General features: G+C 39.4%; 1 protein-coding gene and 1 pseudogene across 1 annotated transcript in view; both read left to right on the top strand.

Moving 5' to 3' along the window:
• The window catches only part of LOC120862197 (UDP-glucuronosyltransferase 2C1-like), a 47,414-nt gene extending 31,270 nt beyond the window's left edge, over positions 1-16,144 (top strand). Inside the window, exon 6 of the mRNA XM_040238321.1 lies at positions 13,365-16,144. Coding sequence (XP_040094255.1) covers positions 13,365-13,644 — 280 coding nt within the window. The 3' untranslated portion in view covers positions 13,645-16,144. The remainder of the gene's footprint in view (positions 1-13,364) is intronic.
• Positions 16,145-16,738: 594 nt separating this feature from the next.
• LOC120862202 overlaps positions 16,739-27,359 on the top strand; it is a 50,517-nt pseudogene continuing 39,896 nt past the window's right edge.

The raw sequence follows: 27,359 nt of genomic DNA, 5'->3' as shown, positions 1-27,359 counted from the left end.
ATGGACATGAGTGAGTGAACTCCGGGAGCTGGTGATGGATAAGGAGGCCTGGCGTGCTGTGATTCATGGGGTCGCAAAGAGTCGGACATGACTGAGTGACTGAACTGAACTGCACTGAACTGAACTGAAGAGGTGAGGATTTAGAAAAAGAAAAATTCCTCTGCACTCCAGGTGAGAATGTAAATTGGTGCAGCCACTATGGAAAACGGTATGGAAGCTTTTCAAAAGATCAACAGTAGAACTACTCCACTATTCAGTTATCTCTCTTCCTGCTATATACCTAAAGAAATGAAAACAGAATATGGATGAGACATCTTCAGTTCAGTTCAGTTCAGTTGCTCAATCGTGTGAGACTCTGCAACCTCATGGAGCACAGTATGGCAGGTCTCCCTGTCCATCGCCAACTCCTGTTTACTCAAACTCGTGTCCATTGAGTCAGTGATACCATGCAGCCATGTCATCCTCTGTCGTCCCCTTCTCCTCCTATCAATCTTGACCAGCATCAAGGTCTTTTCCAATGAGTCAGTTCTTCATATCAGGTGGCCAAAATAATGGAGTTTCAGCATCAGCATCAGTCCTTCCAATAAAAATTCAGGACTGATTTCCTTTAGGATGGACTGGTTGGATCTCCATGCAGGAAAAGGGACTCTCAAGAGTCTTCTCCAACAACACAGTTCAAAAGCATCAATTCTTTGGCACTTAGCTTTCTTTATAGTCCAACTCTCACATCCATACATGACTACTGGAAAAATCATAGCTTTGACTAGATGGACTTTGTTGGCAAAGTAATGTCTCTGCTTTTTAATATGCTGTCTGGGTTGGTCACAACTTTTCTTCCAAGGTGCAAGCATCCTTTAATTTCATGGCAGCAGTCACCATCTGCAGTGATTTTGGAGTCCCCAAAAATAGTCTGTCACTGTTTTCACTGTTTCCAATCTGTTTGCCATGAACGATGCGACTGGATGCCATGATCTTAATTTTCTGAATGTTGAGCTTTAAGCAAACTTTTTCACTCTCCACTTTCACTTTCATCAAGAGGCTCTTTAGTTCTTCTTCACTTTCTGCCATAGGGTGGTGTCATCTGCATATCTGAGGTTATTGATATTTCTCTCAGCAATCTTGATTCCAGGTTGTGCTTCATCCAGCCCAGCATTTCTCATGATGTACTGAGCATATAAGTTAAATTAAATAAGGGTGACAATATACAACCTTGACATATTCCTTTCCCTATTTGGAACCAGTTTGTTGTTTCATGTCCAGTTCTAACCATTGCTTCCTGACCTGCATACAGATTTCTAAACAGACAGGGCAGGTAGTCTGGTTTTCCCATATCTTTAAGAATTTCCAGAGTTTGTTGTGGTCCACACAGTCAAAGGCTTTGGCATAGTCGATAAAATAGAAGTAGATGGTTTTCTGGAACTCTCTTGCTTTTTTCGATGATCCAATGGATGTTGGCAATTTGATAGCTTCACCCCAGTACTAACTGCTGTATTATTCACAAAAATCAAGGTATGAATTAAACCTTAGTGTCTTTCAATGAATGAATAAATAAAGAAAATGTGGTGTAAGCATGTGAAGGAATATTATTTAGCAAAAAAGACAAAATAAATACTTCCATATTTGAAAACATGTTATTGTGCTAGATGAAGTAAGTCAGTGAATGACAAATATTATTTAGCATCACTTATACATGCAGCATAATAATTCAAACTCATAGAAGTGCAGAGTAGACTGGTGTTTTCCAGGGTCTAGGAGTTGAAAGAGTGGAGAGACAAGCTTTGAGTAATAGGGAACAGGCTTTGAGTAATAAAATAAATAAGTTCTGGGGAACATTGTACAACACAGTAGTTCAGTTCAATTCTGTTCAGTCGTGTCCGACTCTTTGCGACCTCATGAATCGCAGTACAGCAGCCCTCCCTGTCCATCACCAACTCCCAGAGTTCACTCAGACTCACATCCATTGAGTCAGTTATGCCATCCAGCCATCTCATCCTCTGTCGTCCCCTTCTTCTCCTGCCCCCAATCCCTCCCAGCATCAAAGTCGTTTCCAATGAGTCAACTGTTTGCATGAGGTGGCCAAAGTACTGGAGTTTCAGCTTTAGCATCATTCCTTCCAAAGAAATCCCAGGGTTGATTTCCTTTAGGATGGACTGGTTGGATCTCCTTGCCATCCAAGGGACTCTCAAGAGTCTTCTCCAACACCACAGGTCAAAAGCATCAATTCTTCAGTGCTCAGCCTTCTTCACAGCCCAACTCTCACATCCAAACATGACAACTGGAAAAACCATAGCCTTGACTAGATGGACCTTTGTTGGCAAAGTAATGTCTTTGCTTTTGAATATACTATCTAGGTTGGTCATAACTTTCCTTCCAAGGAGTAAGCATCTTTTAATTTCATGGCTGCAATCACCATCTGCAGTGATTTTGAAGCCCCAAAAAATAAAGCCTGACACTGTTTCCACTGTTTCCCCATCTATTTCCCATGAAGTGATGGAACCGGATGCCATGATCTTCATTTTTTGAATGTTGAGCTTTAGGTCAACTTTTTCAGTCTCCTCTTTCACTTTCATCAAGAGGCTTTTTAGTTCCTCTTCACTTTCTGCCATAAGGGTTGTGTCATCTGCATATCTGAGGTTATTGATATTTCTCCCAGCAATCTTGATTCCAGCTTCTGTTTCTTCCAGTCCAGCATTTCTCATGATGTACTCTGCAGATAAGTTAAATAAGCAGGGTGACAATATACAGCCTTGACGTACTCCTTTTCCTATTTGGAACCAGTCTGTTGTTCCATGTCCAGTTCTAACTGTTGCTTCCTGACCTGCATACAGATTTCTCCAGAGGCAGGTTAGGTGGTCTGGTATTCCCATCTCTTTCAGAATTTTCCACAGTTTATTGTGGTCCACACAGTCAAAGGCTTTGGCATAGTCAATAAAGCAGAAATAGATGTTTTTTTTGGAACCTCTTTGCTTTTTCGATGATCCAACGGATGTTGGCAATTTGATCTCTGGTTCCTCTGCCTTTTCTAAAACCAGCTTGAACATCAGGTAGTTCATGGTTCACATATTGCTGAAGCCTGGCTTGGAGAATTTTGAGCATTACTTTACTAGCATGTGAGATGAGTGCAATTGTGTGGTAGTTTGAGCATTCTTTGGCATTGCCTTTCTTTGGCATTGGAATGAAAACTGACCTTTTCCAGTCCCATGGCCACTGCTGAGTTTTCCAAATTTGTTGGCATATTGAGTGCAGCACTTTCACAGCATCATCTTTCAGGATTTGAAACAGCTCAACTGGAATTCCATCACCTCCACTAGCTTTGTTCCTAGTGATGCTTTCTAAGGCCCACTTGACTTCACATTCCAGGATGTCTGGCTCTAGATTTGTGATCACACCATCGTGATTATCCGGGTCATGAAGATCTTTTTTGTACAGTTCTTCTGTGTATTCTTGCCATCTCTTCTTAATATCTTCTGCTTCTGTTAGGTCCATACCATTTGTGTCCTTTATCGAGCTTAGCTGTGATCATAGACAAATAAATAAATTCTCAATAATGAAGATTGCATGTATTATGTAACTTTGTTTCACATGAATAAAACATATATTCTTTGGAAAAAAGAAAGTATATTAAAATTAAAATATTTGCCAGTGTCGGACAAATGTTTCTATATATCAGATAAATTCTTACTATTAATTTTGTGTAAATCTATAAACATGAATTGACATTAAAGATTAATATTATTTTATAAACATTTAAATTTTTAAAATATTGAATGATTTTTTACTATGAAGTCACTTATCAGTGTCTCTCTTTTTTGTTTAACTTATTTTTAATTGGGAGATAACTGATTTAAAATGTTACATTATTTTCTACCATGCAACAATGTTTTGTCGTTAAGTCGCTCAGTTGTGTCCAACTCTGCAATCCCATGGACTGCAGCACACCAGGCATCCCCATCCTAAACTATTTCCAGGCCTTTGGTCTCATGTTCATTGAATCAGGTACACCGTCCAACCATCTCATCCACTGTCGCCCCCTTCTCTTCCTGCCTTCAGTCTTTCTAAGAATCTGAGTCTTTTCAGGTGAGTTGGCTCCTCCATCAGGTGGTCAAAGTACTGGAGCTTCAACTTAAGCATCAATACTTCCAATGAATATTCAGGATTGATTTCCTTTAGGATTGACTGGTTTGATTTCCTTGCAGTTCAAGGGAATTTCAAGAGTTTTCTGCAATGCCACAGATGAAAAACATCATTTTTTCAGTGCTCAGCCTTCTGTATGGTCCACCTCTCACATCTGTATATGATTACTGGAAAAAATTTAGCTTTGACTAGTTGGACCTTTGTTGGGAAAGTGATGTCTCTGATTTTTAATATGGTACCTAATTCTGTCATAGATTTTCTTCCAAAGAGCAATCGTCTTTTAATTTCATGGCTGCAGTCATATCCACAGTGATTTTGGAGCCCCCCAAATAAATTCTGTCACTGTTTCCATTGTTTCCCCATCTATTTGCCACAGTTATTCTAGTGAAAGCTATGGCTTTTCCAGTTTCATGTATGGATGGAAGAGTTGGACCATAAAGAGAGCTGAGCACTGAAGATTTGATGCTTTTGAACTGTGGAGTTGGAGAAGATTGGTGAGAGTCACTTGGACTGCAAAGAGATCAAACCAGTCAATCCTAAGGGAAATCAGTCCTGAATTTTCATTGGAAGGACTGATGCTGAAGCTGAAGCTCCAATACTTTGGCTACTTGTTCCTCAAAGTCACATCACTTTTATTTAGTGTCTTGGCATACAGAAAGTATCTGTTGTGCCAGGATAAAATCAGCCTCCTGTGTCCCTGGTCACATCTCTCATTTTATTGTTTACTTTGAACTATCTTTGTTATGTTCTTGTACAAGGAATATCCCCAGGTATAGGTCTTAGACCCGAATATGCCTTGGGAAACATCTTAGTGTGTGCACAACCAGCGTTCCTAACTTGTGCTGACCTGTGTTCCCAGGTCCACATTATGTTTTTACTTAGCTTAGCAACAGGCAGCTGATTATTAACCCCTGCAAGAGGAGAAGGAGAAGACAGAGGAAGAGATGATTGGATGACTTCACAGACATGATGGACATGAGTTTGAGCAAGTTATGGGAGATGATGATGGACAGGGAACCCTGGCATGCTGCAGTCCATGGGGTCACAGAGTCAGACATAACTGAGTGACTGAACTGAACTGATGAGACTGGATACCATGATCTTTGCTTGCTGAATGTTGAGTTTGAAGCCAGTTGTCTCCCTCTCCTCATTTATCTTCATCAAGAGGCTCTTTAGTTCCTCTTTACTTTCTGCCATAATACTGGTGTCATCTGCATACCTGAGATCTTTGATATTTCTCCTAGCACTCTCAATTCCACCTTGAGCTTCATCCAGCCTGGCATTTCTCATTATGTACTCTGCATGCAAGTTAAATAAGCAGGGTTACAATATACATGCTTGACATATTCCTTTCCCAATTTAAAACCAGTCTGTTGTTCCATGTCTGGTTCTAACTGTTGCTTCATACAGGTTTTTCAGGAGGCAGGTATGGTGACCTGGTATTTCCATCTCATGGCAAAACCAATACAATATTGTAAAGTAATAATAATAATAAATAAATAAGTGAGAATTTTCCACAGTTTGTTGTGATCCACACAATAAAGTCGTTAATGTAGTCAATGAAGCAGAAATTGATGTTTTTCTGGAATTCTCTTGCTCTTTCTATGATCCAGCAGATGTTGGCATTTTGATCTCTGGTTCCTCTGCCTTTTCTAAATTCACTTTGAGCATCTGGAAGTTCTCATTTCACAAACTGTTGAAGCCAAGCTTGGAGAATTTTGAGCATTACTTTGGTAGAATGTGAGATGAGTACAATTCTGCAGTAGTTTGAACATTCTTTGGCACTTTATTTCTTTGGGATTAGGAATGAAAACTGACCTTTTCTAGTTCCTATGACCACTGGTGAGTTTTCCAAGTTTGCTGGCACATTAAGTGCAGAACTTTAATAGTATCATATTTTGTGCTGACTCAAATTGTCTGACTCTTTGTGACCCCAATGACTATAGCATACCAGCCTCCTTGGGATTAGAAATAGTTCAGCTGGAATTTCATCACTTCAACTATCTCTGTTCATAGTGGTGCTTCCTAAGACCCATTTGACTTTGCACTCCAGGATTTCTGGCTTCAGGTGAGTGTTCACATCATCGTGGCTACAAGGTTCATTAAGATCTTTTTGTCTAATTCTTTTGTGTATTCTTGCCACCTCCTCTTAATACCATTTGCTACTGTTAGGTTCCTACAATTTTTGCCTTTATTTTGCTCATATTTGCATGAAATGTTTCCTTGGTACTCTAATTTTCTTGAAGAGATCTCTAGTCTTTCCCATTCTATTGTTTTCCTCTATCTTTGCGTTGATCACTTAGGAAAGCTATCTTATCTCTCCTTGTTATTCTTTGAAATTCTGCATTCAGATGGATTATACCTTTTCTTTTCTCCATTGTCTTTCACTTCTCTTCTTTTCTCAGCTATTTGTAAGGCCTCCTCAGACTACCATTTTGCTTGTTTGCATTTCTATTTCCTGGGGATGGTTTTAATCATGGCCTCCTGTACAATGTTATGAATTTCCATTCATAGTCCTTCAGGCACTTGGTCTATCAGATCTAAACCCTTGACTCTATTTGTCACTTCCTCTGTATAATCATCATAAGGGATTTGATTTAGGTCATACCTGAATGGTCTAGTGGTTTTCCCTACTTTCTTTAATTTAAGTCTGAATTTGGTAATAAGAAGTTTTAGATCTGAGCCACAGTCAGCTCCCAGTCTTGTTTTTTGCTGACTACATAGAGCTTCTCCATCTTTCGCTGCAAAGAATTTAATCAATCTGATTTTGGTATTGACCATCTGGTGATGTCCATGTGTAGAGTCATCTCTTGTGTTGTTGGAAGAAGGTGTTTGCCATGACCACTGTGTATTCTCTTGGCAAAATTCTGTTAGTCTTTCCCCTGCTTCATTTTGTACTCCAAGGCCAACCTTGCCTGTTATTCCAGGTATCTTGCCTTCCTTCTTTTGCACGCCGGGCCCTTATGGTGAAAAGGACATCTTTTTTTTGGTGTTAGTTCTAGAAGGTCTTGTAGGTCTTCAAATTCAGCTTGGCATTATTGGTTGGGGCATATACTTGGATTACTGTGATTTTGAATGGTTTGCCTTGGAAACCCACAGAGATATTGCTGTCATTTTTGAGATTGCATCCAAGTTTTGCATTTTGAGCTCTTTTGATGACTATGAGGGCTACTGTATTTCTCAAAGTGATTCTTTCCCACAGTAGTAGATGTAATGGTCAGCTAAATCAAATTCACCAATGCAGTCCATTTTAGTCCACTGGTTCCTAAAATGTCAGTGTTCACGCTTGCCATATCCTATTTGATCTCTTCCAATTTACCTTGATTCGTAGGCCTAACATTCCAGGTTCCTATGCAATATTGTTCTTTACAGCATTGACTTTACTTTCACCACTAGTTCAGGTCAGTTCAGTTGCTCAGTCGTGTCCTACCTTTGCACTCCCATGAATTGCATCACACCAGGCCCCCCTGTCCATCACCAACTTCCAGAGTCCACCCAAACCCATGTCCATTGAGTCGGTGATGCCATCCAACCACCTCATCCTCTTTCATCCTCTTCTCCTCCTGCCCCCAATCCCTCTCAGCATCTGAGTCTTTCCAATGAATCAACTCTTCGCGTGAGGTGGCCAAAGTACTGGAGTTTCAGCTTTAGCATCATTCCTTCCAAAGAACATCCAGGACCGATCTCCTTTAGAATGGACTGGTTGGATCTCCTTCCAGGCCAAGTGACTCTCAAGAGTCTTCTCCAACACCACAGTTCAAAAGCATCAATTCTTCAGCGCTCAGCCTTCTTCACAGTCCAACTCTCACATCCATACATGACCACTGGAGAAACCATAGCCTTGACTAGATGGACCTTTGTTGGCAAAGCAATGTCTCTGCTTTTGAATATGTTATCTAGGTTGGTCATAACTTTCTTTCCAAGGAGTAAACATCTTTTAATTTCGTGGCTGCAATTACCATCTGCAGTGATTTTGAAGCCCAGAAAAATAAAGTCTGACACTGTTTCTACTGTTTCCCCATCTATTTGCCATAAAGTGATGGGACCGGATGCCATGATCTTAGTTTTCTGAATGTTGAGCTTTAAGCCAACTTTTTCACTCTCTTCTTTACTTTCATCAAGAGGCTCTTTAGTTCTTCTTCACTTTCTGCCATAAGAGTGGTGTCATCTGCATATCTGAGGTTATTAATATTTCTCCTGGGAATCTTGATTCCAGCTTCTGCTTCCACCAGCCCAGCATTTCTCATGATGTACTCTGCATATAAGTTAAATAAGTAGGGTGACAATATACAGCCTTGACTTACTCCCTTTCACCACCAGAGACACAAATAGCTGTCATTTCCACTATGGATCAGCCTCTTTATTCCTTTTGGGGCTGTTTCTCTGTCTTCTTCAGTCGCATATTGGACACCTACTGACCTGGGGAGGGTTCATCTTTTGGTGTCATATTGTTTTGCATTTTTGTACTGTTTATGGGTTTCTCAAGGCAGAATGCTGAAGTGGTTTGCCATTCCATTTTCAAGTACAACGTGAATCATGCTAAGTACATATATATACATATATATATACATACATATGTGTGTGTATATATATATATATATATATATATATATATAATCCCTCCCTCATGAGCCTCTCTCTGACCTCCATCCTATTCCACCCCTCTCTATTTTTGTGGCAATCTCTAAGGTGTCCAAGTCTTTTTGACCCCATCAACTGTTGCCTGCTGGGCTCCTCTGTTAGTAGGATTTTCCAGTGCAGAATGCTGGAGTAGTTTGCTATTTCTTCCTCCAGGGGATTCCCCTGACCCAGGGATGAAACTTGTGTCTGTGCTTCTTCTGAAGATTCTTTACCACTGTGCCACCTAAGAAGACCCAGAGCACCAGGCTGAGCTGCCTGTGGTATATAGCATCTTCTAACTGGCTGTCTACTTTAGACATGATAGTGTATATACTTTAGGGCTACTCGCTCAATTCATCCAATCAAGTACTACTCCTGCTGTGTCCACAAATCTGTCTCTACATCTGTATTTCTATTCCTACCCTACCAATGGGGTTATCAGTATTTTTTTTCTAGGTTACAATATTAATCTATGATGTTCATTTTTCTCTTTCTGACTTACTTTACTCTTTAAAACAAGCACCAGGCTCCATCAGTGTCTCTTAAACATCACATCTTATTTTTTTGCTATATTATCAGTGCAGTGTTATCAAAGCTTACAATGTACTTATCTTGTCCATGACCACAATTTCCAATATCATTTAGCATTAGTTTCATATTTATATGTACTTAATGATGCAGTTTATGTTTCAATAGAGTATATCTATTTATTTTATTGATTTTTTATCTGATAAATATTTTGTTTCTGCATCTGTCTTGGAACTTCTGTCACTATTATTAGTTTTCCTAGGATGTATTCAGAAGTACTTATTTCTTAAATTCCTGTGTATTAGGAAAGATCTGCCTTTCTTTTATTTTTTAAACTAAAGGGCAGTAGGGCTTTGTTTATTATTTTTTTTATGATGTATAGTTCTTGTCCTCAAAACTTTTTACATGCTTTCCCACGATTTTCTACAATTTAATGTTCTGTATTCTCTGTCAATGATGATTGCACTTTGGTGTGGGTAAATAACTTCACTCCTTCACAAACCCAAGGAAATCTTGCTTCTTAGTCAGCCATTCAAAGCCGTCAATCCAAATCCTGGTGGGGTCTTCTGCTCCTTGACAGAAGTTAGAAGGGTTTGTGTTCTATATATCGCCATCCTTCCATCTCACCACTGCAGATACAACCCTCTGTTATTGTTGTTGTTCAGTCGCCCAGTCGTGTCAACTGTTTGCAACCCATTAACTGCAGCATGCCAGGGATCTCTGTTCCTCACCATCTCCCAGAGTTTGCCCAAGTTCATATTCATTTTCAATGATGCCATTCAACTGTCTCATCCTCTGATGCCCTCTTCTCCTTCTGCCCTCAATCTTTCCCAGTATCATAGAATTTTCCAATGAGTTGTCTGTTCTCATCAGATGATCAAAATACTGGAGCTTCAGCATCAACATCAGTCCTTCCAGTGAATATTCATGGTTGATTTCCCTTATGATCGACTGCTTTGATCTCCTTGCTATCCAAAGGACTTTCAGGAGTCTTCTCTAGCACCACAGTTGAAGGCATCAGTTATTTGGCATTTTACCTTAGGAAGACCATCAGTTGAGTTGCTCAGTCATGTCCGACTCTTTGCGACCCCATGAATTGCAGCATGCCAGGCCTCCCCGTCCATCACCATCTCGGGAGTTCACTCAAACTCACGTCCATCGAGTCAGTGATGCCATCCAGCCATCTCATCCTCTGTCATCCCCTTCTCCTCCTGCCCCCAACCCTTCCCAGCATCAGAGTCTTTTCCAATGAGTCAACTCTTCGCATGAGGAGGCCAAAGTACTGGAGTTTCAATTTTAGCATCATTCCTTCCAAAGAACATCCAGGACAGATCTCCTTTAGAATGGACTGGTTGGATCTCTTTGCCGTCCAAGGGACTCTAAAGGGTCTTCTCCAACACCACAGTTCAACAGCATCAATTCTTCGGTGCTCAGCCTTCTTCACAGTCCAACTCTCACATCCATACATGACCACAGGAAAAACCATGGCCTTGACTAGACGGACCTTAGTCAGCAAAGTAATGTCTCTGCTTTTGAATATGCTATCTAGGTTGGTCATAAATTTTCTTCCAAGGACTAAGCATCTTTTAATTTCATGGTTGTAGTCACCATCTGCAGTGATTTTGGAGCCCCCCACCCCACAAAAAAAAAAAAAAAAGTCTGACACTGTTTCCACTGTTTCCTCATCTATTTCCCATGAAATGATGGGACCGGATGCCATGATCTTCATTTCTGAATGTTGAGCTTTAGGCCAACTTTTTCAGTCTCCTCTTTCACTTTCATCAAGAGGCTCTTTAGTTCCTCTTCACTTTCTGCCATAAGGGTGGTGTCATCTGCATATCTGAGGTTATTGATATTTCTCCTGGCAATCTTGATTCCAGCTTGTGTTTCTTCCAGTCCAGTGTTTCTCATGATGTATTCTGCATATAAGTTAAATAAGCAGGGTGACAATATATAGCCTTGACGTACTCCTTTTCCTATTTGGAACCAGTCTGTTGTTCCATGTCCAGGTCTAACTGTTGCTTCCTGACCTGCATACAGATTTCTCAAGAGGCAGGGCAGGTGATCTGGTATTCCCATCTCTTTCAGAATTTTCTACAGTTTATTGTGATCCACACAGTCAAAGGCTTTGGCATAGTCAATAAAGCAGAAAGAGATGTTTTTTCTGGAACTCTCTTGCTTTTTCCATGATCCAGTGGATGTTGGCAATTTGATCTCTGGTTCCTCTGCCTTTTCTAAAACCAGCTTGAACATCAGGGAGTTCACGGTTCACGTACTGCTGAAGCCTGGCTTGGAGAATTTTGAGCATTACTTTACTAGCATGTGAGATGAGTGCAATTGTGTGGTAGTTTGAGCATTCTTTGGCATTGCTTTTCTTTGGGATTGGAATGAAAACTGACCTTTTCCAGTCCTGTGGCCACTGCTGAGTTTTCCAAACTTGCTGGCCTATTGAGTGCAGCACTTTCACAGCATCATCTTTCAGGATTTGAAACAGCTCAACTGGAATTCCATCACCTCCACTAGCTTTGTTCCTAGTGATGCTTTCTAAGGCAGACTTGACTTCACATTCCAAGATGTCTGGCTCTAGATTAGTGATCACATCATCATGATTATCTGGATCATGAAGATCTTTTTTGTACAGTTCTTCCATGTATTCTTGCCACCTCTTCTTAATATCTTCTGCTTCTGTTAGGTCCATACCATTTCTGTCCTTTATCGAGCCCATCTTTGCATGAAATGTTCCCTTGGTATCTCTAATTTTCTTGAAGAGATCTCTAGTCTTTCCCATTCTGTTGTTTTCCTCTATTTCTTTGCATTGATCGCTGAAGAAGGCTTTCTTATCTCTTCTTGCTATTCTTTGGAACTCTGCATTCAGATGCTTATATCTTTCCTCTTCTTTGCTTTTTGCCTCTCTTCTTTTCACAGCTATTTGTAAGGCCTCCCCAGACAGCCATTTTGCTTTTTTGCATTTCTTTTCCATGGGGATGGTCTTGATCCCTGTGTCCTGTACTATGTCACGGACCTCATTCCATAGTTCATCAGGCACTCTATCTATCAGATCTAGGCCCTTAAATCTATTTCTCACTTCCTCTGTATAATCATCATAAGGGATTTGATTTAGGTCATACCTGAATGGTCTAGTGGTTTTCCCTTCTTTCTTCAATTTGAGTCTGAATAGAGTTTTGCCAAGAAAATGCACTGGTCATAGCAAACACCCTCTTCCAACAACACAAGAGAAAACTCTACACATGGACATCACCAGATGGTCAACACCAAAATCAGATTGATTATATTCTTTGCAGCCAAAGATGGAGAAACTCTATACAGTCAACAAAAACAAGAGCAGAAGCTGACTGTGGCTCAGATCATGAACTCCTTATTCACAAATTCAGGAAGACCATAGCCTTGACTATTCAGATCTTTGTTGGCAGAGTAATGGTTCTGTTTTTCAACACACACCCCTCTTTAGCCTGAAGCAAAAATGCCAGCATCTATTCAGTCTCAGGCCCTACTTCTTGCCCAGAGGGTTACATGAAGCTTTTTGCTTTCATCTGAAATGTCAGGACCATGGAGATCACAGAGTGAAACCATTTTCTGTTACTGCTGAAGTCTTCTTAACACTGACACTCCAGACCAAATTTGGGAATATTGAAGGAGTGGGGAAAGGGTTCCTTTTTCTTAGACCTTCCCCTCCATGCTACTTCCTATTACTATCATGTTCCCAATACCACACTCAGCAAGTTAGATCAAAATTCTGTATTCTCAAGCTACACATTCTAATAATCATTCCTATTTCTGTACTTTCAGAATGATATTTCCAACTGGAAATTATTTTCTCTCCCACTTCCAATAATTACTGAGACTATAAAGCATCCAACACATTCAAACTGATGAGCCATCACATCTAGAAATATCTGAAGAGGAAAGAAATTTTCATATGCTTTTCATATTCTTGGTGATATAAATTATGACACAACTAATCATATAATTAATTGCTCAATATATTTTTAATAATATATAACTGCTTTAGGTATATCATGTCCTTAACAAAATTTTCACGTTGTTTATTTATTCAATTTTAGCTATAAAGAGAATGCTATGAAGTTATCAAGGATTCACCATGATCAACCTGTAAAACCCCTGGACCGAACAGTCTTCTGGGTTGAGTTTGTCATGCGCCACAAAGGAGCCAAGCACCTTCGACCAGCTTTCCATGACCTCACCTGGTTCCAGTACCACTCTTTGGATGTGATTGGCTTCCTGCTAGCTTGTGTGGCAACTGTTGTATTCCTGGTCACTAAATGTTGCCTGTTTTGTTACTGGAAGTTTGGTAAGACTGCAAAGAAGAAAAAGAGAGAGTAGTCTTTTTCTGCCTTTTTTTTTTTTTTTTTTTAAACAGCTGAACTAGAAATCTTGACAGAGTCCATCTGTATAATCCAGCCACTGATTTGAAAAGATTTCTCTCCTGTTCTTCTGGGTTCTTGTCTATTCTTCAACTTATCATGTCAAAGACGCACTCCAAAAATATGCCACATGATTCAGAATTAAAGTTTAAAATAATCTATTCTTTACAAAGATATGACAGATGAATAAACACGTGGAAATTGTCACCATTGAAGACTTACTGCTTTATTTTCTTCATTGCTTTTAGTTCAACCAGTTGAGATGCTGTTTGAGGCCTCAGGAACACAATGATTAATTCTATTTCCATACTGATCAGATTGAATATTTCTTAAATATCTAACATAATTTAGGGTTTAATGATTAATAATTATTTTATATTCTCTAAAAGAATTATACAAGGACTAATGCAGAACACACTCTAGACAGAGCTTCTTTGCCAGTCAGGAATATTGAAGCCTGTTAGGGTTTCTACTCTGCTGTAAAATACATTTTACACCATCAATTTCCTTCCATATTATTCCACATTAGACTTTGTCCCCTTTGGAATACAAAACACTGTTTTGTTGTTGTTGTTGTTGTTTCTCATTTGAAGGTTATCCTTCATTTGGATATTAATATGGCGCCCCACTCCAGTACTCTTGCCTGGTAAATCCCATGGACGGAGGAGCCTGGTAGGCTGCAGTTCATGGGATTGCTGAGAGTCAGACACGATTGAACAACTTCACTTTCACTTTTCATTTTCATGCATCGGAGAAGAAAATGGCAAACCACTCCAGTGTTCTTGCTTGGAGAATCCCAGGGACGGGGGCGCCCGGTGGGCTGCTGTCTATGGGGCTGCACAGAGTCAGACACGACTGAAGTGACTTAGCAGCAATGATAGTATTTCATTTGTATTGTAACATTTCTTGGCTTCAGAGAACTAGCTGATTCTTGTATGTTTGCATGGTTATTGGTATGATAGACCAAAGTAAATGACTGGTTTTTAATACCCACTCTTTTAAAATAACTTAAGTACAATAAGGCTGTATATTGTCATTCTGTTTATTTAACTGTATGCAGAGTGTATCATGTGAAATGCTTGTCTCGATGAATTACAAGCAGTAATTGAGATTGCTGCAGAAATATCAACCTCAGGTGATACACAGTTGATGCCTCTCTAATGACAGACAGTAAAAAGGAACTAAGAGCCTTTTGATGAGGGTAAAAGAGGGAAAAGCTGGCTTAAGGCTGAGCGTTAAAAAAAAAAAAAAGAAAAAGAAAAGAAAAAAGAAAATCATGGAATCTGGTCCCATCATTTCATGCCAAATAGAAGGAAGAAAAGTGGAAACAGTGCTTTCTTGTCCTCCAAAATCACTGTGGATGGTGACTGTATCAATAAAATTAAAAGACGCTTGTTCCTCAGAAGAAAAGCTATGAAAAACCTGGTTCAGTTCAGTTCATTCCCTCAGTTGTGTCTGACTCTTTGTGACCCCATGAAGCTCAGCATGGCAGGCCTCCTTGTCCATCACCAACTCCCAGAGTTCACCCAAACCCATGTTCATTGAGCCAGTGATGCCATCCAACCATCTCATCCTCTGTTGTCCTCTTCTCCTCCTGCCCTCAATCTTTCCCAGCATCAGGGTCTTTCCCAGTGAGTCAGCTCTTCACATGGAAAGACATACCATAATACCATTCTTCTGGAATGGGAAGAATCAATATTATCAAAATTTCTACAATATTCAAGGCAATCTGCAGATTCAAAGTAATCCCTACAAAATTACCAATGGAAATTTTCATAAACTATCACAATTAAAAAAAAATAGGGAGACACAAAAGACCCTGAATGATGAAAGTAATTTTGAGAAAGAAAAAAAGAGGTAGAGAAATAAGCTTTCCCAGACAACACTACAAAGCTATAGTCATCAAGACAGTATGGTACTGGCACAAAACAGATATACATCACTGGAACAGTATAGAAAGTCCAGAAATAAACCCACAGACCTATCATCAATCTCTAACTGTGGATAAAAAACCAGGATCTTCAATAGGTGGTTCTGGGAAAACTGGAAAGATACAAGTAAAGGAATGAAAATAGAACATAATTTAACATCATTGTTAAATTAACTAAAAATGGATTAAAGACCTAAATGTAAGACCAAACACCAAAACATTCTTTGAATAAATCACAACGGTATTTTTTTTTAATTTATTTCCAAGAGTATTGGAAATGAAAACAAAACTAACAAATGGGATCAAATTAAACTCAAAAGCTGTTGCATAACAAAACAGAACATAATCAAAATAGGAAGGCAACCTTTGGAGTGGGAAAAAACATTTACAGATGAAGAAAGAGACAAGGGATTAATCTTCAAAATATAATATTGCAGCAACACAGATAGACCTGGAGATTATCATACTAAGTGAATAAGGAATACAGAGAAAGATAAGTACCACATTGCTTATATGTGCAAAAAAAAAAGGAACTTATTTACAAAACAAAAACAGACTTACACAATAGAAAAAACTTAAGGTTACAAAAGGGATTAGCAGATATAGACTACTATATTTCAAATAATTGAACCAATAAGAACTACTATATATACATAGCACAGGAAATTCTGCTCAATATTCTGTAGTGAAAAGAATTTTAAAAAGAGAAGATATATGTGTTTGTATAACTGAATCACTTTGCTGTACACCTGAAACTAATACATTGTTAATCAACTATAATCCAATATAAAATTAAAAATAAAATTAATCTCTTTGCCTTAACATCTCTTAAAGTGTGTTTATTTCTGGCACTAAGTGATGGTCTCTTCTGTACCTAAAATATCTAGAAGAATTATCAGTAAAAGAAACACTACAGAGATCTTCCTGTTCAAATGAACACAAAAATAAAACCAGGAAAAACAATCCAAATAATCTAACCTTAAGAGAATATGAAACCACATAATGTTAGGTTTTCAAATATTACTTAGAAATTATTATGGATTTGTGTTTAAGCCTGAGTATATATTTCCTAACTCAGTGTATTGTTTTTTATCAAGGGTTTTTGTTTTTGTTTTTGTTTTTTTCACTTCACAGCAGTTGTTTTCCATTTTAATCCATAATACAAAGTACACACTTCAAAGTTCAGCTCAACCTTCTATAAACTGATTGAGACTGTTAAGGAGAGATCTTTGGATTGGGAGTTTCATGCATTTGGTAAAAATTTAATTCAAGCAGGAGTTAACCATGAAGACTGTGAAAGGCTTCTGCATCCTTTTCGTGCTGCAGCTATGTCTCCTTGACTCTGGGAGGACTGGCAAAGTTCTTGTATGGCCTGTGGATTTTAGTCACTGGATTAATTTACAAGTTATTCTAGAAGAGCTTCATCTTCGTGGGCATGAAATAACTGTCCTGGTACCGTCACAAAATCTTCTGATTGATCATACCAAGATTCCCTATCATGTGGAGATCCTCCAGGTTTCAGTAACTGAAGAAACTTTCATGGAAGAGCTCAATACCATGCTCTATGAAGAAATTTTTGAACTGCCAAAACTCTCATGGTGGGAAATGCAAATCAAACTGGCAAACTCAGTCAGACAATTTTTATTAATAAAAAAAAAGAGTGTGTGACAGTGCTGTCACAAACAAGGAGTTACTCAGCAGGCTACAGGCAGCCAAGTTTGATGTCTGTATTGCTGACTCTTTAAGTTTTTGTGGGGAATTGGTGGCTGAACTCCTGAATATTCCATTTATATACACTTTTCGGTTTTTCTATGGGAATGCCATTGAAAGACTGTGTGCTGGGCTTCCTATGCCTTCTTCATATGTTCCTGATGTCACATCAAGACTGACAGACAAGATGATTTTTATATAGAGGCTGGAGAACTGGTTACTGTATGCAGTGAGTGACATGATATATTCATATTATGTATTTCCAGAATGGGGTGGATATTACAGCAAGGTTTTAGGTAAGAATAGTATGTATATAATAAATATTCTTATATTCTATAAACAATGCAAACATTTATCTGACTGTATGAAAACTTGCAAATGGCATTTTAGGGTGGCTTCACTGTTTTGAATGTAAAAATTAATAACACTCTTTTTTTTTTTGGTTTTGTGTTATATGATTGAATCGTAAAATTCCCTCTTCTAGGGGATCTTCCCAACCTACAGATTGAACCCGGGTCTCCTGTATTTCAGGTTGATTCTTTACCATTAGAGCCACCAGGGGAACCCTGATATATATCCAAGAAGGAATATTCTCTATATTTAAGGTTGTTTTTGGAGTGTCTGGAAAACCCAAATCTGACAGTGTGCTTAATTTCCATAACCTTGGACTACTCTGTGTTCTTGCTTCTCCTGTTTCACAACCTGTTTTCTTTCTGATTAACTTGCTCTTCCTAAGGCTTTATATTTGTGTTCTATGAAGGAATGGTTAATTGATGACCAGGTTTGGAATGTGATGAGCATGAAACTAGAAAATAAATAATGTAGTTTGGTTTCATTGGTCTTGTTTTCAAAAGTGTAAAAATGAAAGAAGACTTTTTCCTATAGGACCATGTTTCTAGATTTTTACCTCACTTCAGTGTTTTGTTCTTGTTCTATTTAAGGTTAGGTCATTAGAAGTCAACTAGTGACTTTTGACCCTGAGCATAAATTTTTTCTCTATTTGAACAAGTCCATTTATCCCTTTTATTTTGCTTTTGAATAATGTATTTTTTATTATGTTTATGTGATTATGGTAAGGAAAATTTGCATAAGAGGCAAATTACCTTATAGGAAGCAGTACCTTTCATGTATTATTTGGTTAGACTTTTTTAAGGTAATACTAACATGCAGCATTGTATTAGTTTCAGATGGTGACAAAAAATTAGTAGTCAACCTAGAATAGTATGGAAGATTTCATTTGAGCCAATCTGAGGATTATAACCCTGGAGAAAATCTGTCAGGAAGCTCTGAGGAATGCTTTGCCCATTAGAAGTTAAAGAACTGTCATATAAGTTTTTGAGAGAAGGGGTTATTCTTGAAAGTGTTATACATCAGAACATTATATTGCCAGTTTATGTAGTCCTAAAAAGTGAGTATTAGGTCATTGTGACCCCTTAAAAGATTAAGGAAAGAATGTTAGCTTATAATGAGTTATCTTGCTGGTGCCAGGAGGAAATTACTTTTTTTGTAGAGTAAACTTTCCTGTGTTTTCCGAGGGGATCTAGTTAATGTATAATGCAGAAGCACATTGCACACTAAAACAGGGAGTGCCGGGCAGTGGCTCAACTGGTAGAGAAATTTTTATGCAAACTTTTGCTTGCCAAGACTTAAGATAATTTTGTTTCAACACAGGTATACCACAAAATGATTAGATATTTGCACCTATTGTGAAATAATCACCAAATAGCTCTCAATAATATCTATCACTACACATAAATACAAATAATATTTATTTGAGAATTTCTAATTTCTACTTCTGTCATTTTTGAGATTGGACCAAAGTACTTCATTTCACACTCTTTTCTTGACTATGAGGGACCCTCCCATTTCTTCTAAATGATTCTTGCCCACGGTTCAGTTCAGTTTAGTTCAGTTCAGTTCAGTCGCTCAGTCGTGTCCGACTCTTTGTGACCCCATGAATCGCAGCACGCCAGGCCTCCCTGTCCATCACCAACTCCCAGAGTTCACTCAGATTCACATCCATCGAGTTAGTGATGCCATCCAGCCATCTCATCCTCGGTCATCCCCTTCTCCTCTTGCCCCCAATCCCTCCCAGCATCAGAGTCTTTTCCAATGAGTCAATGACATAATGGTCATCTGAAGTAAATTCACCTATTTCAGTTCATTTTAGTTCACTGATTCCTAAAATGTCTATATTCACTCTTGCTACTGCCTTTTTGATCACTTTCAATTTATGCTGATTCATGGACCAAACATTCCAGGTTCCTATGCAATATTCTTCTTACAGCATCAGACTTTACTTCCACCACCAGTCACATCTACACCTGGGCATTATTTTTGCTTTCGCTCCATCTCTTCATTATATCTGGAGTTATTTCGCCACTCTTATCCAGTAGCATACTGGGCATCTACCAACCTAGGGATTTCATCTTTCAGTGTCATATCTTTTTGCCTTTTCATACTCTTCATGGGGTTCTCAAGGCTCTTAAGAATACTGAAGAGATTTGGCATTGTCTTCTCCAGTGTACCAGGTTCTGTCAGAAATTTCCACCATGACCCATCAGTCTTGGGAGGCCCTACACGGCATGGCTCACAGTTTCACTGAGTTAGACAAGGCTGTGGTCCATGTGATCAGTGTGGTTCATTTTCTGTGATTGTGGTTTTCATTCTGTCTGCCCTCTGATGAAAAGGATAAGAGGCTTGAGGAAGTTTCCTGATGGAAGAGAACATCTGTGGGGGAACTGGGTTTTGTTCTGATGGGAGGGGCCATGTTCAGTGAATCTTTAATGCAATATTCTGCTGATAGGTGTGGCTGGGTTCCTTCCCTGTTGTTTAGCCTGAGGCCAAACTTTCAACCCATGCCTCCACCAGAGACTCCTGAACACTCAAAGACAAGTCTGGCTCAGTCTCCCATGGCCTTCAAAGTCAAATTCCCTGGGGGTTCTCAGTTGGATTTGCTGGATTCCCAGGATGGAAAATCTGTTCTGGGTCCTAGAACTTTCTTAACAGTGTGAGAATTTCTTTTTTATAATTGTTCTGCAGATGTATGTCATCTGCTCAGTGGCTCTATCATAGGGTTAATGGAGACCTCCTCCATGAAGCTCATGCCACACACTGAGTAATCCAGGTTTGCTGCAGTCAGTCCCTGTTCCCACAGCAAGCCACTGCTGACCCATACCTGTGCACGAGACACTCAGACAATCAAAGGCAAGTCTGGCTCAGTCTCTGTGGGAGGGACGTCTGGGTCTTGGTGGGCACAAGATTTTTCTTGAGTCCTCCAAGCATCTCTTGCAAGTATGGGGCTTGATTCTAAATGCAATTTTGCCCCAGCTACCATCTTACTTGGGCTTCTCTTTGCCCTTGGAATTGGGATAACTTTTTTTGGTGGACTCTAACATTCTCCTGTCCATAGTTGTTCAGCAGCTAGTTGCAACTTTGGAGTTCACACAGGAGAAGATGAGCACATGACCTTTTACCCTTCTGTACTGTTTGTTGATGTCCTTTTCATCATAGGGGACTGGAAGGCAAAAGCAGGAAGTTAAGAGATACCTGGAATAATAAACGAACTTGGTCATGGAGTACAAAATAAAGCAGGGCAAAGGCTAACAGAGTTTAGTCAAGAGAAGGAACTGGTCATAGCAAACACCCTCCTCATCATCACAAGAGAAGACTCTACACATGGACATAACCAGATGTTCAACACTGAAATCAGATTGATTATATTCTTTGGAGTCAAAGATGGAGAATAACTATACAGTCAGCAAAAACAATATCTGGAGCTGACTGTGGCACAGACCATGAGCTCCTTATTGCCCAATTCAGACTTTAACTGAAGAAAGTAGGGGAAACCACTAGACCATTCAGGTATGACCTAAATCAAATCCCATACGATTATACGGTGGAAATGACAAATAGGTTTAAAGAATGAGATCTGATAGACAGAGTGCCTGAAGAACTATGGACAGAGGTTCATGACATTGTACAGGAGGCAGTGATCAAGACTATCCCCAACAAAAAGAAACACAAAAGGCAAAACATCTGAGGAGTCCTCACAATTAACAGAGAAAAGAAGAGAAACTAAAGGCAAAAGAGAAAAGGAAAGCTATAGACATCTGAATGCAGAGTTCCAAAGAATAGCAAGGAGAGATAAAAAAGCCTTCTTAAGTGACAAATGCAAAGAAATAGAGGGAAAAAATAGAATGGGAAAGACTAGAGATCTCTTCAAGAAAATTAGAGATGCCAAGGGAATATTTCATGCAAAAATGGGCACAATAAAGAACAGAAACAGTATGGACATAACAGAAGAAATTAAGAAGAGGTGGCAAGAATACATGGAAGAACGATACAAAAAGATCCTCATGACCCAGATAACCATGATGTTATGATCATTTACATTGAGCCAGACATCCTGGAGTCTGAAATTAAGTGGGCCTTAGGAAGCATCGTTATGAACAAAGCTAGTGGGGGTGATGAAATTCCGGTTGAGCTATTTCAAGTCCTAAAAGATGATGCTGTGAAAGTGCTGCACTCAATAAACCAGCAAATTTGGAAAACTCAGCAGTGGCAACAGGACTGCAAAAGATCAAGTTTCATTCCAATCTCAAAGAAAAGCAATGCCAAAGAATGTTCAAACTACCGCAAATTTGCACTCATCTCACATGCTAGCAAAGTAATGCTGAATATTCTCAAAGCCAGGCTGCAACACTGCATGAACTAAGATATATCAGATGTTCAAGCTGGAATTAGAAAAGGCTGAGGAACCAGGGATCAAATTGCCATCATCTGTTGGATCATAAAAGAAAATAAGAGAGTTCCAGAAAAACACCTACTTCTACTGTATTGATTGAGGCAAAGCCTTTGACTGTGTGGATTACAAAATAATGAAAAAATTCCAAGAGATGGGAATGCCAGACCACCTTACCTGACTCCTGCAAAGCTTGTATGGAGGTCAAAAGCAACAGTAAGAACTAGACATGGAACAACGGACTGGTTTCAAATTGGGAAAGATATACATCAAGGCTGACATATATCAAGTATAACCACTCCCTGCTTATTTAACTTATATGCAGAGCACATCATGCAAAATGCCAGGATGGATGAAGCACAAGCTGGAATCTAGATTGCTAAGAGAGATACCAATAACCTCAGATCTTCAGATGACACCACCATTATGGCAGAAAGTGAAGAGGAACAACAGAGACACTTGATGAAAGTGAAAGAGAAGAGTGAAAAATTGGTTTAACACAACATTCAAAAAATGAATATCATGGCATCCAGTCCAATCATTTCATAGAAAAAGATAAGGAAGCAATGGAAACAGTGACTTTATTTTCTTGGACTCCAAAATCACTGCAAATGATGATTGCAGCCATGAAATTCAAAGACCCTTACACATTGGAAGAAAAGCTATGACAAATCTAGACAGCATATTAAAAAGCAGAGACATTACTTAGGCAACAAAGGTCCATATAGTCAAAGCTATGGTTTGAACCAGTAGTTTTTTATTGATGCAACTGGTGGACCATAAAGAAGGCCAAGCACTGAAGAATTGATGATTTTGAACTGTGGTGTTGGAGAAGCCTCTTGAGAGCCCCTTAGACTGCAAGGCGATCAAACCAGTCAATCCCAAAGGAAATCAATCCTGAATATTCATTGGAAGGATTGATGCTGATGCTGAAGCTCCAAAATTTTAGCCAGTTGACATGAAGAGCCATCTTACTAGAAAAGATCCTGATGCTGGGCAGGAGGAAATGGGGATGACAGAGCATCAGGTGTTTGGATGTAACTACCGTCTCAGTGGACATGAGTTTGAGCAGGCTCCAGGAGATGGTGAAGGATAGGAAAGCCTGAATTGCTGCAGTCCATGGCACTGCAAAATGTAGGACGTGAACGAACAACTGAACAACAATAACCACACCTACACAGACATATGGTTTTCAAATAAGTTTTCTGTTTTCATAGGCTGCCTTCTTGTTTTGTTGATCATTTCTCTTACTGTGAAGTGTGCAGTGGCTGTTACTTGGAATTAGTTCAACTAGTTCATTTTTCATTTTGTTCCTTATACTTTCAGTTTAGTTCAGTAGCTCAGTCATGTCCGATTCTTTGAAACCCCATGGATAGCAGCTTGCCAGGCTTCCCTGTACATCACCAACTCCCTTAGCCTACTCAAACTCATGTCCATTGAGTCGGTGATACCATCCAACCATCTCATCTTCTGTCATCCCCTTTTTCTCCTGCCTTCAGTCTTGCCCAGAATCAGGTTCATTTCCAGTGAGTCAGTTCTTCACATCAGGTGGCCAATGTATTGCAGCTTCAGCTTCAGCATCACTCCTTCCAATTAATATTCTGGACTGATTTCATTTAGGAGTGACAGGCTTGATCTCCTTGCAATCCAAGGTACTCTGAAGAGTTTTTTCCAAAAGCATGGTTCAAAAACATCCATTCTTCAGTGCTCAGTTTTCTTTATGGTCCAAATCTCACATTCATACATGACTACTGGAAAAACCATAGCTTTGATTAGATGGTCCTTTATTGGAAAAGTAATGTCTCTGGATTTTAATATGCTGTGTAGGTTGTTAATTGGAGAAGGCAATGGCACCCCACTCCAGTACTCTTGCCTGGAAAATCCCATGGATGGAGAAGCCTGGTGGGCTGCAGTCCATGGGGTTGTGAAGAGTCAGACACGACTGAGCTACTTCACTTTCACTTTTCACTTTCATGCATTGGAGAAGAAAATGGCAACCCACTCCAGTGTTCTTACCTGAAGAATCCCAGGGACAGGGGAGCCTGGTGGGCTGCCATCTCTGGGGTCGCACAGAGTCGGACTTGACTGAAGCAACTTAGCAGCAGTAGCAGCAGCAGGTTGTTAATAGCTTTTCTTCCAAGGAGCAAGCGTCTTTTAATTTCATGGCCACAGTCACCATCTGCAGCTATTTTGGAGAGCAAGGAAATAAAGTCTCTCAGTGTTTCCATTGTTTCACCATCAATTTGGCATTAAGTAATGGGATCAGATGCTATGATCCTAGTTTTTGGAATGTTGAGTTTTAAGACAACTTTTTCATACTTCTCATCCACTTTCATCAAGAGGCTCCTCAGTTACTCTTGGCTTTCTGCCAGGACTGTGGTGTCATCTGCATATCTGAGGATATTGATATATATACCGGCCATCTTGATTCCAGCTTGTACTTCATCCATCCTGGCATTTTGCATGATGTACTCTGTATATAAGTTAAATAAGCAGGATGACAATATACAGCCTTGAAGTACTCCATTCCCTATATGGAACCAGTCTGTTGTTCCATGTCCAGTTCTAACTATCTTTTCTTGATGAGCATACAGATTTCTCAGGAGGCAGGTAAGGTGGTCTGATATTCCCATCTCTTGAAGAATTTTTCCATTATTTTGTAATCCACACGGTCAAAGGCTTTGGCACAGTCAATAAAGCAGAAGTAGATGTTTTTCTGGAACTCTCTTACTTTTTCTATGATCCAACAGATGATGGCAATTTGATCCCTGGTTCCTCAGCCTTTTCTAATTCCAGCTTGAACATCTGGTATTTCTTAGTTCATGCAGTGTTGCAGCCTGGCTTTGAGAATATTCAGCATTACTTTGCTAGTGTGTGAGATGAGTGCAAATTTGCGGTAGTTTGAACATTCTCTGGCATTGCTTTTCTTTGGGATTGGAATGAAACCTGACCTTTTACAGTTCTGTTGCCACTGCTGAGTTTTCCAAATGTGCTGGCATATTGAGTGCAGCACTTTCACAGCATCATCTTTTAGGACTTGAAATAGCTCAACTGGAATTTCATCACCCCTACTAGCTTTGTTCATAACGATGCTTCCTAAGGCTCACTTAACTTCGGACTCCAGGATGTCTGGCTCTATGTGAATGATCACAACATCATGGTTTTCTGGGTCATGAAGATCTTTTTTGTACAGTTCTTCCATGTATTCGTGGCACCTCTTCTTAATTGCTTCTGTTACATCTATACCATTTCCTGTCCTTTATTTTGCCTATCTTTGCATGAAATATTCCCTTGGTGTCTAATTTTCTTGAAGAGATCTCTAGTCTTTCCCATTCTATTGTTTTCCTCTATTTCTTCCCATTGATCACTTAAGAAGCTTTCTTATCTCTCCTTACTATTCTTTGGAACTCTGCATTCAGATGGATATATCTTTCCTTTTCTTCTTTGCCTTGAGCTTCTCTTCTTTTCTCAGCTATTTGTAAGACTTCCTCAGACAACCATTTTGCCTTTTTGCATTTCATTTTCTTGGGGGTGGTCTTGATCTCTGCCTCCTGTATAATGTCATGAACCCCTGCCCATAGTTCTTCATGCACTCTATCAAATCTAATCTCTTGAATCTATTTGTCATTTCCACTGTATCATCATATGGGATTTGATTTAGGTCATAACTGAATGGTCTAATGGTTTTCCCCTACTTTTATAAAGTCTGAATTGGGCAACAAGAAAGTCATGATCTGAGCCACAATAAGCTCTCAGTCTTGTTTTTGCTCATTGTATAGAGCTTCTCCATCTTCGACTCCAAAGAATATAATCAATCTGATTTCACTGTTGACCAACTGGTTAAGTCCATGTGTAGAGTCTTCTCTTGTGTTGTTTGTAGAGACTGTTTGCTACCAGTGTCTTCTCTTGACAAAACTCTCTTATTCTTTGCCCTGATTCACTTTGCACTCCATGCTCAAATTTGCCTGTTATTCCAGGTAAATTTCTACTTCTGCATTCCAGTCTCCTATGATGAAAAGGACATCTTTTTTGGTATTACTTCTACAAAGCCTTGTAGGTCATTTTAGAGCCTTTAAACTTCAGATTCTCTGGCATTAATGTTTGGGGCATAGACATGGATTACTCTGATATTGAGTATTTTGCCTTGGAAAGCAGTGGAGATCATGCTGTCATTTTTGAGATTGTCCCCAAGTACTGCATTTTGGACTCTTTTGTTGATTATGAGGGCTACTCAATTTCTTGTAAGTGATTTTCCCCCACAGTATTGTATGTAATGGTCATCTGAATTAAATTCTCCCATTTCAGTCCATTTAAGTTCACTGATTCCTAAAATATTAATGTTCACTCTTGCCATCTCCTGTTTGACCACTTCCAACTTACATTTATTTATGGACCTAATATTCCAGGTTCCTATGCAATATTGCCCTTTACAGCATTGTACTTTACTTCCATCCCCAGTCACATCTACAACTGAGTGATGTTTTTGCTGTGCTTCTGTCTCTTCGTTCTGCAGTTATTTCTCCACTGATCTCTAGTAGCATATTGGGTACCTACTGACCTGGGGAGTTAGTTCATTTTTCAGTGTCCTATCTTTTTGCCCTTTCAAACTGTTCAAGGGGTTCTCAAGGCAAGAAAAATGAAGTGGTTCATCATTTTCTTCTCCAGTGGACCATATTTTGTCAGAACTCTCCACCATGACCCATCCATCTTGGGTGGCCCTACATGGCATGGCCCATAAATTCATTCAGCTGAACAGGCTGTAGTCTATGTGATCAGATTGATTAGTTTTATGTGATTGTGGTTTTCAGTCTGTCTGCCCTCTGATGGAGAAGGATAAGAGGCTTATGGAAGCTTCCTGATGAGAGAGACTGACTGAATGGGAAACAGGGTCTTGTTCTGATGGGCAGGGCCATACTCAGTAAATCTTTAATCCAATTTTCTATTGATAGGCTGTGTTCCCTCTCTGTTATTTGGCCTGTAATGAAGATAATGGCAACCTCCTTCAAAAGGTACCATGCTACATTCAGTGCCACAAACCCTGGAGAAGGCCACTGCTGACCCATGCCTCTGCAAAAGACTTAGGATAAAAAGAAATCCAAAAGGCATAATGATTGTCTGAGGAGGATGTTGATTAAAAAAAAGATGTACAACTTGAGAGTTGTGAGTTAAGTTTTACTGGGGGCAAAATGAGGACTGCAGCATGGGAGGCAGCATTTCAGACAGCTGTGAGAGACTCTTCCAAAGCAGCAGTGGGGGAGAGACAATATATAAGGTTTTGGTGAAAGGGGAG

Source organism: Oryx dammah, unplaced genomic scaffold (genome assembly GCF_014754425.2).
Source record: "Oryx dammah isolate SB20612 unplaced genomic scaffold, SCBI_Odam_1.1 HiC_scaffold_3, whole genome shotgun sequence".
In the NCBI taxonomy this organism is placed as follows: domain Eukaryota; kingdom Metazoa; phylum Chordata; class Mammalia; order Artiodactyla; family Bovidae; genus Oryx; species Oryx dammah.
Note: the sequence above shows the minus strand (reverse complement) of the source record. Positions and strands in the feature narration are given on the sequence as shown.